The 21,769-nt window shown below is 50.6% G+C and overlaps 1 protein-coding gene across 1 annotated transcript in view; it reads right to left on the bottom strand.

Annotated features, from left to right (window-relative positions):
- The window catches only part of MUC13 (mucin 13, cell surface associated), a 43,252-nt gene that overhangs the window by 4,826 nt on the left and 16,657 nt on the right, over positions 1-21,769 (bottom strand). Inside the window, exons 12-23 of the mRNA XM_064154323.1 lie at positions 20,032-20,082; positions 18,010-18,060; positions 16,001-16,051; positions 13,993-14,043; positions 11,976-12,026; positions 10,352-10,471; positions 9,356-9,462; positions 6,461-6,519; positions 4,569-4,708; positions 3,508-3,633; positions 2,275-2,386; positions 1,163-1,200 (exon numbers count right to left, since the gene is read on the bottom strand). Coding sequence (XP_064010393.1) covers positions 1,163-1,200; positions 2,275-2,386; positions 3,508-3,633; positions 4,569-4,708; positions 6,461-6,519; positions 9,356-9,462; positions 10,352-10,471; positions 11,976-12,026; positions 13,993-14,043; positions 16,001-16,051; positions 18,010-18,060; positions 20,032-20,082 — 957 coding nt within the window. The remainder of the gene's footprint in view (positions 1-1,162; positions 1,201-2,274; positions 2,387-3,507; positions 3,634-4,568; positions 4,709-6,460; positions 6,520-9,355; positions 9,463-10,351; positions 10,472-11,975; positions 12,027-13,992; positions 14,044-16,000; positions 16,052-18,009; positions 18,061-20,031; positions 20,083-21,769) is intronic.

Genomic DNA, 21,769 nt, shown 5'->3' with positions numbered 1-21,769 from the left:
CTTCGCACAACGCTGCGCTGCTGGCTCGCCAGGATGGTGTCTTGCAGCCGCCACCTCCCCACACGACGCTCCGCTGCTGGCTCGCCAGGATGGTGTCTCGCAGCCACTGCCTCCCCACACGACGCTCCGCTGCTGGCTCGCCAGGATGGTGTCTCGCAGCCGCCACCTCCCCACACGATGCTCCGCTGCTGGCTCGCCAGGACGGTGTCTCGCAGCCACTGCCTCCCCGCACGACGCTCCGCTGCTGGCTCGCCAGGATGGTGTCTCGCAGCCGCCACCTCCCCACACGATGCTCCGCTGCTGGCTCGCCAGGATGGTGTCTCGCAGCCACTGCCTCCCCACACGACGCTCCGCTGCTGGCTCGCCAGGATGGTGTCTCGCAGCCACTGCCTCCCCGCATGGCGCTGCGCTGCTGGCTCGCCAGGATGGTGTCTCGCAGCCGCCACCTCCCCACACGACGCTCCGCTGCTGGCTCGCCAGGACGGTGTCTCGCAGCCGATGCCTCCCCACAGGACGCTCCGCTGCTGGCTCGCCAGGATGGTGTCTCGCAGCCGATGCCTCCCCGCACAGCACTCCGCTGCTGGCTCACCAGGACGGTGTCCAACAGCCGCTGCCTCCCCGCACGACGCTCCGCTGCTGGCTCGCCGGGACTGTGCCTCGCAGCTGCTGCCTCCCCACACGACGCTCCGCTGCTGGCTCGCCGGGACTGTGCCTCGCAGCTGCTGCCTCCCCACACGACGCTCCGCTGCTGGCTCTGCCGCCTTTGTACCTCGCGCGCAACCGCGGCCACGCCCCCGGCTGCGTCAGTGCCTCGCGTACGGCTCGTGAGGGAGCCGCCCCTGCCGCCCCTCCCGCCCTTTCTCCAGGCGCCGTGCCCGGGGGCAGCCTCCCGTGTGCCCGAAAGCAGTAGTGCAAGCGCCGGAGTCTCTCCGAATGGCGATTCAAGTTTCAAGAAAGACTTTTAACTCCAGGCAACAGTGAAAATTCACTTCCCTCCCCATCTTTTTACTGCTGTCAGTTCAGGACAGTAGCACTCCTAAAGGCTGCTACTTGTTTGCGTTTTGGTGTTTTTGTGGTTTGTTGTTTTTGTGGGTTTTTGGGTTTTTTTTTTGTGTCAAGCAATTCTGTGCTAGAATTAAAAGCCAGAGACTGTTTCACTTACCGTTTTTGCATTCCTCCCCAGAGAAGCCCACTGAACAACTACATGAAGGGGGGGTGGGGGAAAGAGAACAGAAAGAAAAGAAAATTTCACTAAGTAGAAGATCACCAAATAATAGCATATTTCCAAGTTTTATCAGCAATTTCTCCACAAGGTCTGTTTGTTACAGGTCTCCTCTTTAATGCTATCTTAATCTTGATTTACTTAGTTTCATTGTTAAGGTAAAACAATCTGAGAGTTTCAAATTGACTGGTGAGATGGACACTTAAAACTTCAGGTTCTTAGGCTTAAAAAATGTTGAAAGGGCATAATTTCTCCAGAGAGCTAAGCCCTACACTTCTCAGATTCTTGGAATTGCTACCCACTGTCAAAAGAGTCTCACTGTAAGGTCTGTGAGCACTGGCAGCTCTTTATCTTCCTCCCATATCAGTTTCATGTATTTAAAATACATAGACTTTATGGTAAGAATTCTGTGTTCAGTGTATAGCAGCAATAACTACCCAAAAAATGCTGAATTCATGGGTATGGGGAGTGAAGTCTCTGCTTATCCATGGGAGCAGAGCACAACCAGTCACTTGACCAGCTTCACTAGCAGACTACACTGTTCTGTTCTGATCCTGAGCTGACAGAAATACCCACAGAGAGAAAATCAAGGTCAAATAATACAGGCCTGAAAGTTATCAGAAAACAGAGTCCCCACTGATATCAGTGGAAACTTTGCAGGAGTTTGAGGCCAGTCTTGCTTCAACGTCAGTGGCTTACTAAACATTTCAGCATACAATTCACATAGCTCAATTACTCTGAAGGAATATTTTATGCATATGTGGGTAATCCACAAACTAAGAATGAAGTGGTTTGTCCTCTTCACTGACCCATAGCTGCCTTGGATCTCCTTGACTTTCCTCTGAGGTATTATGAGTGTACACCAACTGCTAATGCCAGGCAGTTAAAACATCATAACTTGTGACACCACAAGACATTATTCACCTGCTAACCACCTTAGACACCTCTCTGGATTCACATAGCTGCAGCCTGTGCTTCTAGACTGAGGGTGACTCTGTGTTCTTCTACCTTCGCATAGAACACAAGAAAGCAAGAAAAAGCTGAGTACTCACGCTACACACGTTCCATCCTCCATCTTTTTAAAGTTAGGAAAGCATTTGCATGTTGGAACCCCTTTTTCTTTTACACAGTACTTCTTGTCTACTTCAGAACAGTCTTTGCAGTCTGTATTTTCAGAGGGAAAAAAAAAACATAGAATGAAGACAGCCCCAAAAGCATCAGCATTGGAAAAATTTCCCCATGATTTTTTGCTTTATTGCAGTGTAAACACACACAGCTTTGCTATGCTTTAGAGTACCAGAATGGCTTTTGGGGGCTATCCCTAAGTAGAACAGAAACTGAACTACAAAAGCAGAAAAAACAGAAGTAAATGGTCTTTGTTTTAAACCATCCAGCTTCATCAGAATGAAAATCTGGATAGGCTGCATCTTACAGAGGCAGGCAATGACCTGCAGCTTGATCTCACAACATGTGATTTGTATTGCAACTGATCTAAAGCTGGATCAGGTTTAGACAGTTTAGGGCTCACAGAAATCTACACATCTCGCTGGCTTTTATTGTAGTCAGCTTTTATAACGGTATCATGAGTGTTTGCAGTATTTTTTTTTTTCTTACAGTTGCACATCTCAGACTTTTTTACTGCTGTGTGAGAATGTTAGGTTATGTAAGAAGAAAGTTTGGGGGCTGTGGAGAGTAGCTAAAAATATAAACAGAGTACTTATTAAAAGGTTCAAAACCAGAAAGCAAATACAATCCAGACAACTAACAGTTCTTAAAGATTGCATAAATTATTCTTCCTACAAAAACCTAACTAATGAAGGTAGTGCAATCCTTGAACTACCAACAAGGCACAGAAGTTTATCATTGTGCATAGTGAGACCTCCAGTTCTGTCAGTGTCCCCGTAGCTGCCTCCAGGTAACATGCAGAAGTTATTTTCGGATGTCCTAGCAGTGAAAGCTGTGAATACAGGATTCAGTTTGTTCCATCTTTTACCTATTTAGGTTTCAGTTCTCACAAAGAGTCTAACAATGCATTTAAAGAGTTGCCCACTAACTGGTTTCAGTGATAGTTTTCTCAGGCTTTAGTTTTTTTTTTTTTTTTTTTTTTTTGGCTGGAACAGGATTATGGATACATTTAAAGTGAAATGTGAGAATGTGTTTCTATGGCTTTCTTAATAAGACACACATTCTCTGATTTTTAGAGGTCAGCACGTTTGCAAAAGGGTCTGAGAGAGGCATTAACCAGGTCATCCTTTCAGGGATAAATAAAGTAGACATTTTCTTACCCGAACAAGAACGATCATCCCATTCTGTCTTTGTGAAATTAGTTTTGCATATACACTCTGGGAACATCATTTCTTTGCATTCAGTGGTTTGACTATCACAATTAAAAGCAGAGCAATAGCTTGCACCTTTAAAAGAGAAACAGTCAAGGAAATGCTCAGTAAATCATAAACAAACTATTTTGCAATTCTGAACAAAAAAAAAAAAAACAAAACACCTTTCAAGATGCCCTTTTGGGGCATCAATACTGCTGGCATTTGGACCAGCCCTTTCTTTTCCCATGCTCTTTACAAGGTCTCATTCACACTATATCTTCTGATCTTCTGTTTCTCAGCATCCTGTAACTGCCTCCAAACCTTCCTGCCCTTCAGTCTACAAAGAGGGAAATTCTACCCAAAAGTTCATATTCTGAGCACTGACTTTCTGACTCACCTTAAAAAGAACCCAAACCAAACAACCAAACAAAACCCTCCAGCACTATTCCTCTGTTTCCCCCCTACAGCTAAACTGTGAGGCCCAGATCTCATTACAGTTCCACATAGATATAAATAACTATGGGCATACAGCTCGTTTCATGAGCACTGTTAGTGTGCCCAGCATGTTGCTCTTTAGATCCATGTCCAAATGATGGGAATGGTTTACAAACTTCAAAGAGTGGCATGAAGTAGAGAGGTGTGATTACTAAGGCTTTTTTTTTCCTATTTCCCTCTCAAATTTAGGACTAGAACACAGGAGTACAGAGACCAAACTCGGGCTATAACGCTCAACAGGTTAGTATCAACATGCTGTTGCTTCCTTGGGAATAAGTATTTCCCCTCTCTTCTTTGCACAGAAAGTAGAAAGCCTTAAGAAAACAAACAAACAAAAAAGTCTAACACTGAATGATTGAGGCTTCAATATTACCTAAGATTGAACATTCAGCTCCTTAAAATGAACAAGGGATATGCTTTGATGGGCTTTGCTGCACACAGGAATGTTCTAAACGTAGAACACAGAATGCTCTTCAGCCATAGAAACCTCTGTTTCTACTAAGCATTGACTTCCACAATAAGAAATTACATACCTTTGTAATCCTCGATATCAGACAAATTTTCTGCTGCCTTATCTACTGCATCCTGAACTGTCACATTGGTCACATTTGAGTTCTCTCTGAACAGGTTTGTCACTGTTACACTCACTGAAGGAGCTCTGGCTTCTGGAAGTCTGAAAAGTACAGATAGCACCATTTTAAAGTCTTGTATAATCCATATGGATAGCATGCTAGATGGAAAGACTGGAGATGATTTCTGCCAAAATCTCCTCTCTCCCCTACCTTCTTTCATCCCATAGTGTAAGTACTTGTCAAGACACCTAAAAATGAGTTTTGAGCCTTGCTCAGGAATACTTTAGTGGCCATCTTTCAAGTAGATACAGATGTAAATAGGTGGCTAGTAAGCAGAGGCTGTTGGATGTGATACTAAGAGCATCACTCCTTTGTTTGTTGTTTGCCCACAACAGACTTTCTTTTAAACTGGTCTAACTTCAAGCTGGCTGCAGTGTGAAGGCCCTCATCTGTTAGACTCTAACTTTTATATGCATGCCTGTGGCGTCATGTAGGAATGACAGGGAGAAGACCTCCTGAAGCATAGTGAGGATAATTCAGGGCACAACTGCAGTGAATTCAGAAGGGTCTGTTCACAGTGTAGAGGTATCTATGCTAACTTCATGGTAGTCGGGTTGAGTTCTGATGGACAACAGTCTCCCTGGGATGAGGTGGAGAACAGCAATGACTACCCTGCTCTTCATCTGAACTTCATGCTGCTGGGATAGGCACACAAATATCTTTTAAGTGATAGGATAACAACAGCAAAATAACAAAACTTTAGAGGTTGGAAGAGACGTCCAGAGATTGTTGAGTCCAACCTCTCTGCCAAGGCAGGATCACCTGGGGCAGTTCACATAGGAATGCATGCAGGTGGGTTTTGAAAGTCTTCAGAGAAAACTCCACAACTTCTCTGGGCAGCCTGTTCCTGTGCTCTGCCACCCTGACTTTAAAGAACTTTCTCCTCATGTTGAGGTGAAACCTTTTATGTTCCATTTTATAGCCATTGCTCCTTGTCTGCTGATCACCAAAACCAGATTGGCCCCATTCACTTGACACCCACACCTCAGGTATTCAGGATCATAGAATGGTTTAGGTTGGAAGGGACCTCAGATCAATGTAGTGCCTTAAGATGTCAGAGTGCCTCATGTTTGTCAGAACTGCTTTGCTGGAAGGTATTGCTCTTGCAACTCTGCTAGAACTACTGCTTCATCCATGGGGTTGAGAGGGCTACAGAGCTGTGTGTGCTGGCATGGCAGGTTTTTCTTGCTATGGCTTAGGGAGCACTCCTAGAGAAGCTAGCAGAGCTCTGGGGACAGTAACCTGTAGCAGGCATGGGAAGAGAGGAGCATCTTCCAGAGTCCACTTGGATCAGAAGGGCTCTATGACTACAGCTGCAGTCACCACAGCCCATTCAATAACATCTTTTCTCTGCCTGCCATCAGGAGGAACCAGCAAATGTGCAATGAGATGCAGTGACCTTCTGTAATGAATCTGTCTTAAAATGGGACTCTAAGCTGGACCTGCTTCTGAAGGCAGGAACCTCAGAGTTAACTGTTATAATTTCAGAGACATGTCAGATATTACAGGGACTGCTAGTTACAGCACAGTCCTACATCCTTCATGGTGCTAGAAGGGGGATATCCACTGTGGAGGTGCCTCAGCCAGACCACCTCACAGATATAATGGAAATTCATGGGGTGAAAATGGCAACTGCATCCCAGAAAAGTAAAAAAATCTGTAAAGAGTGTCATTCTTTAACAAGAAGCTGAACAAATCCCATGTCCTTTCTTGACCTGGGTATTCCATGGGAAACATTAAAATGCAGCATGTGGGAAGCATGTACCATGTAAAATTCAAACTGGCAAACTTACTGAATTTTCAGGATGACAGTCTGTTGATAGGTTTTGAAATCTCTGAAGGCATTCTCAAACTACAGAAGATAAATGAACGGGTGTTAAAGGCAAGGAAAAACTTAGACCAAAATCACATGAACCACTGAGGTCCAAGCTTTAAAATGCTACTAGAGTCACAATCAAAGCAAGCTGATTTGTTACATCCACCATGCAAGGTATTGCAGAAGTGGTGGGAAGGTACTGTAGAACAGGGAATATGGGAGAGCAGTGGATGAATGGAAAAACAAAATAAACGTCAGGCAGAATACTGAGACTGACTGGCTGGATAGCTTCAAATACTCCTTGCAGACTCATAGTTCAGAAGGACATCTCCATGGTACCAAGCTACATATGATTAGAAGGAACAAGGAGAAGTAGACTTCCTCACAGATGGCCTATGTCTCTAAAATGCAGGAAAGTGGAATCGCCAAAGCTTAATCTTGTGGGGAGAAACACAACAATAATACAAGCACTGACAGCCGGATGAGGTCAGTACAAAAGTCACTGCTTTTCCTCATCATATGTGCTAAGGAGGGTTCTGGAGAAGAGCAATGAAGATCTGGAGAACAGTTCTTATGAGGAGTAGGAAACTGGAGTTGTTTAATCTGGAGAGAAGGAAGCTGAGAGAAGACCTTATTGCTCTCTCCAACTAACTGCAAGGAGGCTGTAGTGAGGTGGATGATGGTCTCTTCTGCCTAGTAACAAGTGACAGGACAAGAGGAAATGATCTCAAGTTACACTGTGGGAGGTTTATATTGGGCATTAGAAGAAATTTCACTGAAAAAAAATTATTAAGAATTGGAATAGACTCCCCAGGGAGCTGTCTGAAGCCCCTGTTATAAATCACTGTCCCTGGAGATGTTTAAAAGACACACAGATGTAGTGCTAAGGGCTGTGGTTTGAGGAGAGGAGAGGTTCATTTTCATTCATACCACTGAGTAATTACTGAGACCTCAGCAAACAGTGGAAGTCAAAAATTAAATGGGCTGGAAAACTTCACTCAGCCTACAGTTTCTGGAGAGAGAATGGTGAAAGACACATGTATAGGGTTAACACTCCAGGGAGAGTAAACCCTTAACCTGACTCTAGATGATGGTTAGCCCACTCCCTCTTCCTGTCCCATAAAAGCAGGGGGACTTCCTGTTCCTCTCTCTCTTTCTCTCTCTCTCTGCCTCATTCTCTTCATCTCTGCACCCACTCGGCACCTCTCTGCATCTCCCTGCCTCGATCATACCACCATTACCAGCTGTTTTACCACATGGCCATCACCCACGAGGCAGACAAAGCCACCATCACAAATGCGGGTTGTATTTATACCTTTTGTATTTTGCTTTCCCTTCCCTATAACTTTGTAACTTCCCTACCTCAGATACCTCTTTTAAGTTATTGTTAAACTTTTTCTTTTTTGGCCACAACAACCCCATGCAGAGATACAGGCTGGGGTCGGAGTGGCTGGAGAACAGCCAGACAGAGAGGGATCTGGGGGTACTGATTGATACCCGCCTGAACATGAGCCAGCAGTGTGCCCAGGTGGCCAAGAGAGCCAGTGGCATCCTGGCCTGCATCAGGAATGGTGTGGTCAGCAGGAGCAGGGAGGTCATTCTGCCCCTGTACTCTGCACTGGTCAGACCACACCTCGAGTACTGCGTTCAGTTCTGGGCCCCCCAGTTTAGGAAGGACACTGAGATGCTCGAGCGTGTCCAGAGAAGGGCGACAAGGCTGGGGAGAGGCCTCGAGCACAAGCCCTACGAGGAGAGGCTGAGGGAGCTGGGGTTGTTTAGCCTGGAGAGGAGGAGGCTCAGGGGTGACCTTATTGCTGTCTACAACTACCTGAGGGGTGGTTGTGGCCAGGAGGAGGTTGCTCTCTTCTCTCAGGTGGCCAGCTCCAGAACGAGAGGACACAGCCTCAGGCTGCACCAGGGGAAATTTAGGCTCGAGGTGAGGAGAAAGTTCTTCACTGAGAGAGTCATTGGGCACTGGAATGGGCTGCCTGGGGAGGTGGTGGAGTCGTCATCCCTGGGGCAGTTCAAGGCAAGGTTGGATGTGGCACTTAGTGCCATGGTCTAGCCTTGGGCACTGTGGTAAAGGGTTGGACTTGATGATCTGTGAGGTCTCTTCCAACCTTGGTGATACTGTGATACTGAAATTGAGTGAGATTCATTTCTTTGAGTTTGCTTACCTTTCCTCTCTCTCTACTTCTAATTCCTTTCTTTTGGGAAAGGAGGGGGGAGAGGGAAGGGCACTCTACAAATTGTTATTGGTTCTATCAAATTTATCTGAGTCTCTGGAAATTTAAATTAGAACTGAGACAATTTATTTGGCGCCCAACCTGGGGCTCAAACCCATGACCCTGAGATTAAGAGTCTCATGCCCTACTGACTGAGCCCATTGGTAATGGTGGCATGATCGAGACAGGGAGATGCAGAGAGGTATCGAGTGGGTGCAGAGAGATTAAGAGAATGAGGCAGAGAGAGAGAGAGAAAGAGAGAGGAACAAGAAGGCCCCCTGCTTTTATGGGACAGGAAGGGGGAGTGGGCTAACCATCACCTAGAGTCAGGTTCAGGGTTTACTCCCCCTGGAGTGTTAACCTTATACAACACAGAGAAATTTATATGAAAACTTCCCAGAATAAAAGTAACACAAAAAATGCAGGTATAGCTTATTTCAGGTACATCCCTTCCCTTCAGCAAAAGCCATGGATATACTCATCTGAAGGCAAAATCCAAATTTTTTATGAGTAAGTCTAAATCAGTGTAAAGCATTCTTCAAAAGAAGTTGAAGGCTCTACATTAAAGGCAGAGTGTAGTTACTGTGTCTGCAGGACATTCAGGATAGCTTTAAATATATAGAAAACTCTTCAACATTATCACTTACAAAGTTTGTTATAAGCATGAACAGATTGTTGTACTCTGTGGAATTTACAATTTGAACACTGTCGCTGTAAGCTCTTGTCACTGTAATGACCCCTGGGAATACTTCCCCTGAAATGAAAACAGAGAATATTAGCTAATTAGAAAGCATTTAAGGTTTCACCTTCAAGTTCTCTAGTCTTCAGAGATGGGGAAATACAATGCAGAAATCATTCAGTATAATTTTTGCTATACTGGAGCAATTAGTAGAAAAATACTTGTTCACGCAATTCAGCTGCAGTGGGGGATGTATCACAGCTACCTGGGAAGTGGTTGAGATCCTGAGGTCAGCCAGACCAGCCAAATTATGGAACTGAATTAAATTAAACCATAAGCATGGCCTGAAGCTAACAAAAGCCTCCATCTGAAGTGTGACAGCATTTAGTGAGAAGATACCTGTACTAAAGTCTCTAAATTCACAGGCACTAACATGGCTGAGCATAATGTGAGAAAGCAATTCAGTCTTTGGTCTCACAAGGAAGTTTCAGAATCCTGCTTGCTGGCACCCATTTGCTTGCACACTTGGATTTTAGCATCCCCTCAGAGATGCATTTCAACAGGGCTGTGATGAGTGTTTAGTGATAGGGAAAAACAAGTCAATTGTTCAGAAGTCTTGATGGGTTTGGGCCTTTTTAAATCCCAGTTATTAATACCTGACGCTAAATTTACACTTGCATTTTTTCCTGCTTTCACTCATTTTAATCTCCAGCACCCCTGACAGAGAATTTGCCTGCTGTTCCTAGCACATTAACTTCTTTGGCTGTTACTGTTGTGTGAGATAACAATCTAGGTCATTGTAGTAGTGACTGACTGCGAAGTAAGGCATTATTCATCAGGCAGTTTCCCAGAGTGATTATGTTTTCAGTTATAACTGGAGAACAAGGGATATGTGAGAAAAACCCTCACCTAAGCAATTTTTCATGAGGCAACTAAAAATACAAACAGCTGTTTTGCAACTCACCTCTGTGACAATCCTTGTTGCTATAGTAGAATCCGTATTGGCATAGGCAGTTAAAACGAGTAGCTAAAGAAACACATTTAGCTAATTTGCTTCCACAAGGGTCTCCATAACAAAAGTCACCTGGTAAAAAGATGAAAGGTAGTGACATCAGGATTTATAAGAAATTCTGATAGCCAGTTTGTGCATAAAATACTTTGCATATTAAATAGTTCATATATACTCCTGCTAAAGGAAAATACCTGGTACATTTTATAGACTATAGAGGCACATGTCTATATCTTACTTCATTTATATCTGCATAGTCTGTTTCCTGCATAGAATCCAGCAGGATATCGCAGCGAGGACACAGAGTGAGGCTGGAATTCATTCTCTGTCATACAGAGCATTCACAATTTAGCCCTACTTAACACAACTAAAACCAAGTCAAACAAACAGAGTCTATTGAGGGTTGCCAAAACCAGTGACAAAGCCAGAAGAAAAGCAGAATACAATAGCCTGCATGTCTTTAATGCTGCCCTGGTGTTATAATACAGTCTTGTGATAAGGTCCTTTACCACAGACATATGGTTGTGGTATGAAGCTTCCTAATTAATCTCCGTCATATGCATTCCTCAAGGAGATAACAAATTATGCTGCTCAGCAATTTGTTGCAGTGTCAACAAAGAACTTTTGTTATAGGGTATGGTCTTTGCCTAAAATGGTCACTATTACACTTTGTCTAAGTAATTATATAGTCCATAAAGACTTTACAGTATATATTTTGATACCAATACATAACAGTTAGATTTCAATATACAGTATATATAGGATAGCAGTTACAATTCTTGCCCAAGTCATAATTATTTGGTTTTAAACCCTATCTGATTTCTTTCACATAACTCTATAAGCACATTTTCAAAGAAGAAGCATAGAATATCTCTATAATGGGACAAAAACTTGCAACTCTCTTTCAAACCAAAAACCATGGAAGAGAAAATATGTAATGAAATTTCAATGGGTAAAGACCTCGTCCCCACATATTGTGATTTCACAGTTCCTTCCTGAAGGAAAACTCCAATTCAGAAAGAAGAAATCACAACTAGAGAGAAATGTCACAACTGGAATCATGCCAAAACTACACATTTAGTAAAGACCAGCAGGTAAGAGCGGAAGGCAGAAACACCATGAGCGAGATGCTAAGTGACTCCGCAGTGTGATAAGGACCTGCGTAATCATGGACGACTCCGAAAAACAAATGATACAAAGGCACCCATCACAAGTAGCTGGCATTCATAAAACTTGGTGTCTACTAACTGTATGACCAAGAGCCAAAAATCATCAGGAACACTTTTCTGAGGAAACCATTAAAAACGTGATCTCTGTATGAAGGTCCGGGAAATACAAAGCACAGGTGTGGGTGGCAAAGGCAGCAAAAAGGACTAAAAAGGGGAGACTCTGCAACACCTTACCACAAATTTCTCCTTCCTTATAGGGTCACCAGAGACAAAAGCAAGGCATCACCACCTTCATCTTGAGAAAATCCCATATAGGACAACAAGATGCTTCGCTTAAACCCCGTGCAAATTTCTACAACTAAGTTACTTCAGACTGCCAACATCAGAGCCAGACAGATTTTCAACCTTACCTGAACCCTCCGGAGGCACAGTTGTGTTCCCATTTCCTGTGCCATTGTTTCCTAGGGAAGGAGAAAGAAGCAGATGGTAGCAAGGTGCGCTGCAGTGCACAGAAACGTCATGCAGAACAGCCAGTGTGCAGGGTAATTTCAGAGGAGCTACGTATGGGAGCTGAGCAGGCCAATCGTCGACTGCCCTGCCCTGCCCTTGTTTTCTGCCTAGACAGCATGCTCGTATCGAGGGAAATGTCCATAGCCCCTTCTGCCCATGGTCCCAGACCAATCACACACAGGCTGCGGGTTGTCCCCACCTCACCTCCACACAGTGAGCACAACCAGCTGAGCCGTTGTCAGGCCCGTCTGCCTGCAGCAAAGCTCCCTCCCCCTGCCCAAGACAGCACCACAACAAAGCCAGAGCTTCCGAGCAGCTCGAGGGGTGCCCTCACGCTGTGCACGGCCAGCACACTCGCCCCTGCGCCACAATGGCCTTCTCCCCACCATCTGCCAGAAGAGGCTCTCAGGCCAGGCCACGGGTCTCGATAGCGGGCAGGTCTGATGGGACAGTAGGCAACTGGCAGGATGGATGTGATCATCCAAGCCCTCTCCAGTGGAGGAAGAGCTGAATGGGCAGGTAGGAGCGTGCCACTCAGGGCGACACTGCCAGAAGCTTTGCAGCTCTCCCCTGGTGCTCCCTGGCACCACGCAGGGTCTCAGGGACTCGGCCTGATGTGAAGGATGCCTGGCACGCACGGCTCAGTGGTGCCCTGGCACCCAGCCCCACGGATGCTGTGTGCCACAGCTCCCTCCCCGCAGATGCTGCAAGCAGCCAAGGAAGCAACTCCGAGAAGGGAGCGTTCAGAGGCTGGGCTCTGGGCACCTCCTCTACGCGCATCCTCTAGCACCTGGCACTGGTGTGGGAGGCAAAGGCAGCAAGCAGGAGAAGGGCAGCCTCCGCAAAGCTCTGCCCACACGTTCTGCTTGCAGCTAAGGCCCGCAGGGAGAAAGGGAAGAGTGGAGAGGCTTCACTGCCTTCCTCTGGATTTTGTCTGCCATGGGACAGGCATATGATTTGCGTGACGGCAGAGAGGCCCTTCAGAGGGGCTTGGAGGGGCTAGATCACTGGGCCAGCGTTAATGGGATGAGTATCAGTGAGGCCACATGCCAGCTCCTGCTCTTGGGTCACAAGAACCCCAAGCAACGCTACAGGCTTGGGGCAGTGTTTCTGGAGAGGTGCCTGGCAGAAAGGGGTCTGGAGGTTCTAAGAGACAGGCAGCTGAATAGGAGCCAGCAGCGTGCCCAGGCAGCCCAGGAGGCCAAGGGCATCCTGGCTTGTACTAAAAATGCTGTGGCCAGCAGGAGCACGGAACGATTGTCCCCTTGTACTGGGCTTTGGCGAGGCCACACCTGGAGCAGTCTCTTCAGTTTGGGCGCTGCAGCACAAGAGAGATGTGGAGGTGCTGGAGTGGGTGCAGAGGAGGGCAAGGAAGCTGGGGAAGGGCCTAGAGAAGAAATCTTATGAGGCAGCCGGGGCGGTTTAGTTTGAAAAAGAGGAGGCGGTGGGGAGACCTGCTTGCTGTCTACAGCTTCCTGAAGGGACGCAGTGGAGAGGCTGCTGCTGGTCTCTTCTCACAGAGAAGTGGAGAGAGAACAAGGGGCAATGGCCTCAAGCTGAGACTGGGTAGGCTTAGACTGGACATCAGGACAAGGTTTTCCAGAGAGAGAGTTGTCAGGCACCGGAATGAACTGCCCAGGGAGTCAGTTGCTAAGGGTGTGTTTAAGGGTCGACTAGATGTGGTGCTTGGGAATATGGTTCAAGGCGGATCTTGTAGAGCAGGGCTATGGGTTGGAGCTGGGGATGCTGGGGGTCTTTTCCAACCTGGACGTTTCAGTGATTCTGGGAGTACGGCAAGCTCATGCAGGGCAACGAGACCCTCCCGCTGGGACTCGCACAGCTCTCGGGGACTGACTTCCTCCCATCTGCACACACAAGGGGCTAACGGACTGCTGACTGACTGCTTCTTCTCCTTACCTGAACCCTCCGGAGGCGCAGTTGTGTTCCCATTTCCTGTGCCATTGTTTCCTAGGGAAGGAGAAAGAAGCAGATGATAGCATTGTGCGCTGCTGTGCACAGAAACGTCGTGCAGAACAGCCAGTGTGCAGGGTAAGCTCAGAAGAGTTACGTATGGGAGCAGAGGAGGCCAATCGTCGGCTGCCCTGCCCTGCCCTTGTTTTCTGCCTACACAGCATGCTTGTATCGAGGGAAATGTCCATAGCCCCTTCTGCCCATGGTCCCAGACCAATCACACACAGGCTGCGGGTTGTCCCCACCTCACCTCCACACAGTGAGCACAACCAGCTGAGCCGTTGTCAGGCCCGTCTGCCTGCAGCAAAGCTCCCTCCCCCTGCCCAAGACAGCACCACAACAAAGCCAGAGCTTCCGAGCAGCTCGAGGGGTGCCCTCACGCTGTGCACAGCCAGCACACCCTCCCTGCGCCACAATGGCCTTCACCCCACCATCTGCCAGAAGAGGGTCTCAGGCCAGGCCACGGGTCTCGATAGTGGGCAGGTCTGATGGGACAGTAGGCAACTGGCAGGATGGATGTGATCATCCAAGCCCTCTCCAGTGGAGGAAGAGCTGAAAGGGCAGGTAGGAGCGTGCCCCTCAGAGCGACACTGCCAGAAGCTTTGCAGCTCTCGCCTGGTGCTCCCTGGCACCACGCAGGGACTCGGCCTGATGTGAAGGATGCATGGCACACACGGCTCAATGGTCCCCTGGCACCCAGCCCCACGGATGCTGTGTGCCACAGCTCCCTCCCCGCAGATGCTGCGAGCAGCCAGGGAAGCAACTCCGAGAAGGGAGCGTTCAGAGGCTGGGCTCTGGGCACCTCCTCTACGCGCATCCTCTAGCACCTGGCACTGGTGTGGGAGGCAAAGGCAGCAAGCAGGAGAAGGGCAGCCTCCGCAAAGCTCTGCCCACACGTTCTGCTTGCAGCTAAGGCCAGCAGGGAGAAAAGGAAGAGTGGAGAGGCTTCACTGCCTTCCTCTGGATTTTGTCTGCCATGGGACAGGCATATGATTTTCGTGAGGGCAGAGAGGCCCTTCAGAGCGGCTTGGACGGGCTAGATCACTGGGCCAGCGTTAATGGGATGAGTATCAGTGAGACCACATGCCAGCTCCTGCTCTTGGGTCACAAGAACCCCAAGCAATGCTACAGGCTTGGGGCAGTGTGGCTGGAGAGCTGCCTGGCAGAAAGGGGTCTGGAGGTTCTAAGAGACAGGCAGCCGAATAGGAGCCAGCAGCGTGCCCAGGCAGCCCAGGAGGCCAAGGGCATCCAGGCTTGTACTAAAAATGCTGTGGCCAGCAGGAGCACGGAACAATTGTCCCCTTGTACTGGGCTTTGGCGAGGCCACACCTGGAGCAGTCTCTTCAGTTTGGGCGCTGCAGCACAAGAGAGATGTGGAGGTGCTGGAGTGGGTGCAGAGGAGGGCAAGGAAGCTGGGGAAGGGCCTAGAGAAGAAATCTTATGAGGCAGCCGGGGCGGTTTAGTTTGAAAAAGAGGAGGCGGAGGGGAGACCTGCTTGCTGTCTACAGCTACCTGAAGGGACGCAGTGGAGAGGCTGCTGCTGGTCTCTTCTCACAGAGAAGTGGAGAGAGAACAAGGGGCAATGGCCTCAAGCTGAGACTGGGTAGGCTTAGACTGGACATCAGGACAAGGTTTTCCAGAGAGAGAGTTGTCAGGCACCGGAATGAACTGCCCAGGGAGTCAGTTGCTAAGGGTGTGTTTAAGGGTCGACTAGATGTGGTGCTTGGGAATATGGTTCAAGGCGGATCTTGTAGAGCAGGGCTATGGGTTGGAGCTGGGGATGCTGGGGGTCTTTTCCAACCTGGACGTTTCAGTGATTCTGGGAGTACGGCAAGCTCATGCAGGGCAACGAGACCCTCCCGCTGGGACCCGCACAGCTCTCGGGGACTGACTTCCTCCCGTCTGCACACACAAGGGGCTAACGGACTGCTGACTGACTGCTTCTTCTCCTTACCTGAACCCTCCGGAGGCGCAGTTGTGTTCCCATTTCCTGTGCCATTGTTTCCTAGGGAAGGAGAAAGAAGGGATATGGTAGCATTGTGCGCTGCTGTGCACAGAAACGTCGTGCAGAACAGCCAGTGTGCAGGGTAAGCTCAGAAGAGTTACGTATGGGAGCAGAGGAGGCCAATCGTCGGCTGCCCTGCCCTGCCCTTGTTTTCTGCCTAGACAGCATGCTTGTATCGAGGGAAATGTCCATAGCCCCTTCTGCCCATGGTCCCAGACCAATCACACACAGGCTGCGGGTTGTCCCCACCTCACCTCCACACAGTGAGCACAACCAGCTGAGCCGTTGTCAGGCCCGTCTGCCTGCAGCAAAGCTCCCTCCCCCTGCCCAAGACAGCACCACAACAAAGCCAGAGCTTCCGAGCAGCTCGAGGGGTGCCCTCACGCTGTGCACAGCCAGCACACCCTCCCTGCGCCACAATGGCCTTCACCCCACCATCTGCCAGAAGAGGGTCTCAGGCCAGGCCACGGGTCTCGATAGTGGGCAGGTCTGATGGGACAGTAGGCAACTGGCAGGATGGATGTGATCATCCAAGGCCTCTCCAGTGGAGGAAGAGCTGAATGGGCAGGTAGGAGCGTGCCCCTCAGAGCGACACTGCCAGAGGCTTTGCAGCTCTCGCCTGGTGCTCCCTGGCACCACACAGGGACTCGGCCTGATGTGAAGGATGCATGGCACACACAGCTCAATGGTCCCCTGGCACCCAGCCCCACGGATGCTGTGTGCCACAGCTCCCTCCCCGCAGATGCTGCGAGCAGCCAGGGAAGCAACTCCGAGAAGGGAGCGTTCAGAGGCTGGGCTCTGGGCACCTCCTCTACGCGCATCCTCTAGCACCTGGCACTGGTGTGGGAGGCAAAGGCAGCAAGCAGGAGAAGGGCAGCCTCCGCAAAGCTCTGCCCACACGTTCTGCTTGCAGCTAAGGCCAGCAGGGAGAAAAGGAAGAGTGGAGAGGCTTCACTGCCTTCCTCTGGATTTTGTCTGCCATGGGACAGGCATATGATTTTCGTGAGGGCAGAGAGGCCCTTCAGAGCGGCTTGGACGGGCTAGATCACTGGGCCAGCGTTAATGGGATGAGTATCAGTGAGGCCACATGCCAGCTCCTGCTCTTGGGTCACAAGAACCCCAAGCAACGCTACAGGCTTGGGGCAGTGTGGCTGGAGAGCTGCCTGGCAGAAAGGGGTCTGGAGGTTCTAAGAGACAGGCAGCCGAATAGGAGCCAGCAGCGTGCCCAGGCAGCCCAGGAGGCCAAGGGCATCCAGGCTTGTACTAAAAATGCTGTGGCCAGCAGGAGCACGGAACAATTGTCCCCTTGTACTGGGCTTTGGCGAGGCCACATGTGGAGCAGTCTCTTCAGTTTGGGCGCTGCAGCACAAGAGAGATGTGGAGGTGCTGGAGTGGGTGCAGAGGAGGGCAAGGAAGCTGGGGAAGGGCCTAGAGAAGAAATCTTATGAGGCAGCCGGGGCGGTTTAGTTTGAAAAAGAGGAGGCGGAGGGGAGACCTGCTTGCTGTCTACAGCTACCTGAAGGGACGCAGTGGAGAGGCTGCTGCTGGTCTCTTCTCACAGAGAAGTGGAGAGAGAACAAGGGGCAATGGCCTCAAGCTGAGACTGGGTAGGCTTAGACTGGACATCAGGACAAGGTTTTCCAGAGAGAGAGTTGTCAGGCACCGGAATGAACTGCCCAGGGAGTCAGTTGCTAAGGGTGTGTTTAAGGGTCGACTAGATGTGGTGCTTGGGAATATGGTTCAAGGCGGATCTTGTAGAGCAGGGCTATGGGTTGGAGCTGGGGATGCTGGGGGTCTTTTCCAACCTGGACATTTCAGTGATTCTGGGAGTACGGCAAGCTCATGCAGGGCAACGAGACCCTCCCGCTGGGACCCGCACAGCTCTCGGGGACTGACTTCCTCCCATCTGCACACACAAGGGGCTAACGGACTGCTGACTGACTGCTTCTTCTCCTTACCTGAACCCTCCGGAGGCGCAGTTGTGTTCCCATTTCCTGTGCCATTGTTTCCTAGGGAAGGAGAAAGAAGCAGATGATAGCATTGTGCGCTGCTGTGCACAGAAACGTCGTGCAGAACAGCCAGTGTGCAGGGTAAGCTCAGAAGAGTTACGTATGGGAGCTGAGCAGGCCAGTCGTCTGCTGCCCTGCCCTGCCCTTGTTTTCTGCCTAGACAGCATGCTTGTATCGAGGGAAATGTCCATAGCCCCTTCTGCCCATGGTCCCAGACCAATCACACACAGGCAGCGGGTTGTCCCCACCTCACCTCCACACAGTGAGCACAACCAGCTGAGCCGTTGTCAGGCCCGTCTGCCTGCAGCAAAGCTCCCTCCCCCTGCCCAAGACAGCACCACAACAAAGCCAGAGCTTCCGAGCAGCTCGAGGGGTGCCCTCAAGCTGTGCACAGCCAGCACACTCGCCCCTGCGCCACAATGGCCTTCTCCCCACCATCTGCCAGAAGAGGGTCTCAGGCCAGGCCACGGGTCTCGATAGCGGGCAGGTCTGATGGGACAGTAGGCAACTGGCAGGATGGATGTGATCATCCAAGCCCTCTCCAGTGGAGGAAGAGCTGAATGGGCAGGTAGGAGCGTGCCCCTCAGGGCGACACTGCCAGAAGCTTTGCAGCTCTCGCCTGGTGCTCCCTGGCACCACGCAGGGACTCAGGGACTCGGACTGATGTGAAGGATGCCTGGCACGCACGGCTCAGTGGTGCCCTGGCACCCAGCCCCACGGATGCTGTGTGCCACAGCTCCCTCCCCGCAGATGCTGCAAGCAGCCAAGGAAGCAACTCCGAGAAGGGAGCGTTCAGAGGCTGGGCTCTGGGCACCTCCTCTACGCGCATCCTCTAGCACCTGGCACTGGTGTGGGAGGCAAAGGCAGCAAGCAGGAGAAAGGCAGCCTCCGCAAAGCTCTGCCCACACGTTCTGCTTGCAGCTAAGGCCCGCAGGGAGAAAAGGGAAAAGTGGAGAGACTTCACTGCCTTCCTCTGGATTTTGTCTGCCATGGGACAGGCATATGATTTGCGTGAGGGCAGAGAGGCCCTTCAGAGGGGCTTGGAGGGGCTAGATCACTGGGCCAGCGTTAATGGGATGAGTATCAGTGAGGCCACATGCCAGCTCCTGCTCTTGGGTCACAAGAACCCCAAGCAACGCTACAGGCTTGGGGCAGTGTGGCTGGAGAGCTGCCTGGCAGAAAGGGGTCTGGAGGTTCTAAGAGACAGGCAGCTGAATAGGAGCCAGCAGCGTGCCCAGGCAGCCCAGGAGGCCAAGGGCATCCTGGCTTGTACTAAAAATGCTGTGGCCAGCAGGAGCACGGAACGATTGTCCCCTTGTACTGGGCTTTGTCGAGGCCACACCTGGAGCAGTCTCTTCAGTTTGGGCGCTGCAGCACAAGAGAGATGTGGAGGTGCTGGAGTGGGTGCAGAGGAGGGCAAGGAAGCTGGGGAAGGGCCTAGAGAAGAAATCTTATGAGGCAGCCAGGGCGGTTTAGTTTGAAAAAGAGGAGGCGGAGGGGAGACCTGCTTGCTGTCTACAGCTACCTGAAGGGACGCAGTGGAGAGGCTGCTGCTGGTCTCTTCTCACAGAGAAGTGGAGAGAGAACAAGGGGCAATGGCCTCAAGCTGAGACTGGGTAGGCTTAGACTGGACATCAGGACAAGGTTTTCCAGAGAGAGAGTTGTCAGGCACCGGAATGAACTGCCCAGGGAGGCAGGCAGTTGCTAAGGGTGTGTTTAAGGGTCGACTAGATGTGGTGCTTGGGAATATGGTTCAAGGCGGATCTTGTAGAGCAGGGCTACGGGTTGGAGCTGGGGATGCTGGGGGTCTTTTCCAACCTGGACGTTTCAGTGATTCTGGGAGTATGGCAAGCCCATGCAGGGCAACGAGACCCTCCCGCTAGGACCCGCACAGCTCTCGGGGACTGACTTCCTCCCATCTGTGTGCACAAGGGGCTAACGGACTGCTGACTGACTGCTTCTTCTCCTTACCTGAACCCTCCGGAGGCGCAGTTGTGTTCCCATTTCCTGTGCCATTGTTTCCTAGGGAAGGAGAAAGAAGCAGATGATAGCATTGTGCGCTGCTGTGCACAGAAACGTCGTGCAGAACAGCCAGTGTGCAGGGTAAGCTCAGAAGAGTTACGTATGGGAGCAGAGGAGGCCAATTGTCGGCTGCCCTGCCCTGCCCTTGTTTTCTGCCTAGACAGCATGCTTGTATCGAGGGAAATGTCCATAGCCCCTTCTGCCCATGGTCCCAGACCAATCACACACAGGCTGCGGGTTGTCCCCACCTCACCTCCACACAGTGAGCACAACCAGCTGAGCCGTTGTCAGGCCCGTCTGCCTGCAGCAAAGCTCCCTCCCCCTGCCCAAGACAGCACCACAACAAAGCCAGAGCTTCCGAGCAGCTCGAGGGGTGCCCTCACGCTGTGCACAGCCAGCACACCCTCCCTGCGCCACAATGGCCTTCACCCCACCATCTCCCAGAAGAGGGTCTCAGGCCAGGCCACGGGTCTCGATAGTGGGCAGGTCTGATGGGACAGTAGGCAACTGGCAGGATGGATGTGATCATCCAAGGCCTCTCCAGTGGAGGAAGAGCTGAATGGGCAGGTAGGAGCGTGCCCCTCAGAGCGACACTGCCAGAGGCTTTGCAGCTCTCGCCTGGTGCTCCCTGGTACCACGCAGGGACTCGGCCTGATGTGAAGGATGCCTGGCACACACGGCTCAGTGGTGCCCTGGCACCCAGCCCCACGGATGCTGTGTGCCACAGCTCCCTCCCCGCAGATGCTGCAAGCAGCCAGGGAAGCAACTCCGAGAAGTGAGCGTTCAGAGGCTGGGCTCAGGGCAACTCCTCTACGCGCATCCTCTAGCACCTGGCACTGGTGTGGGAGGCAAAGGCAGCAAGCAGGAGAAGGGCAGCCTCTGCAAAGCTCTGCCCACACGTTCTGCTTGCAGCTAAGGCCAGCAGGGAGAAAAGGAAGAGTGGAGAGGCTTCACTGCCTTCCTCTGGATTTTGTCTGCCATGGGACAGGCATATGATTTGCGTGACGGCAGAGAGGCCCTTCAGAGCGGCTTGGACGGGCTAGATCACTGGGCCAACGTTAATAGGATGAGTATCAGTGAGGCCACATGCCAGCTCCTGCTCTTGGGTCACAAGAACCCCAAGCAACGCTACAGGCTTGGGGCAGTGTGGCTGGAGAGCTGCCTGGCAGAAAGGGGTCTGGAGGTTCTAAGAGACAGGCAGCTGAATAGGAGCCAGCAGCGTGCCCAGGCAGCCCAGGAGGCCAAGGGCATCCTGGCTTGTACTAAAAATGCTGTGGCCAGCAGGAGCACGGAACGATTGTCCCCTTGTACTGGGCTTTGGCGAGGCCACACCTGGAGCAGTCTCTTCAGTTTGGGCGCTGCAGCACAAGAGAGATGTGGAGGTGCTGGAGTGGGTGCAGAGGAGGGCAAGGAAGCTGGGGAAGGGCCTAGAGAAGAAATCTTATGAGGCAGCCGGGGCGGTTTAGTTTGAAAAAGAGCAGGTGGACGGGAGACCTGCTTGCTGTCTACAGCTACCTGAAGGGACGCAGTGGAGAGGCTGCTGCTGGTCTCTTCTCACAGAGAAGTGGAGAGAGAACAAGGGGCAATGGCCTCAAGCTGAGACTGGGTAGGCTTAGACTGGACATCAGGACAAGGTTTTCCAGAGAGAGAGTTGTCAGGCACCGGAATGAACTGCCCAGGGAGTCAG

Source organism: Pogoniulus pusillus, chromosome 2 (genome assembly GCF_015220805.1).
Source record: "Pogoniulus pusillus isolate bPogPus1 chromosome 2, bPogPus1.pri, whole genome shotgun sequence".
In the NCBI taxonomy this organism is placed as follows: Eukaryota; Metazoa; Chordata; class Aves; order Piciformes; family Lybiidae; genus Pogoniulus; species Pogoniulus pusillus.
The sequence above is the reverse complement of the archived record's forward strand: the minus strand, read 5'-3'. Positions and strand labels throughout refer to the sequence as shown.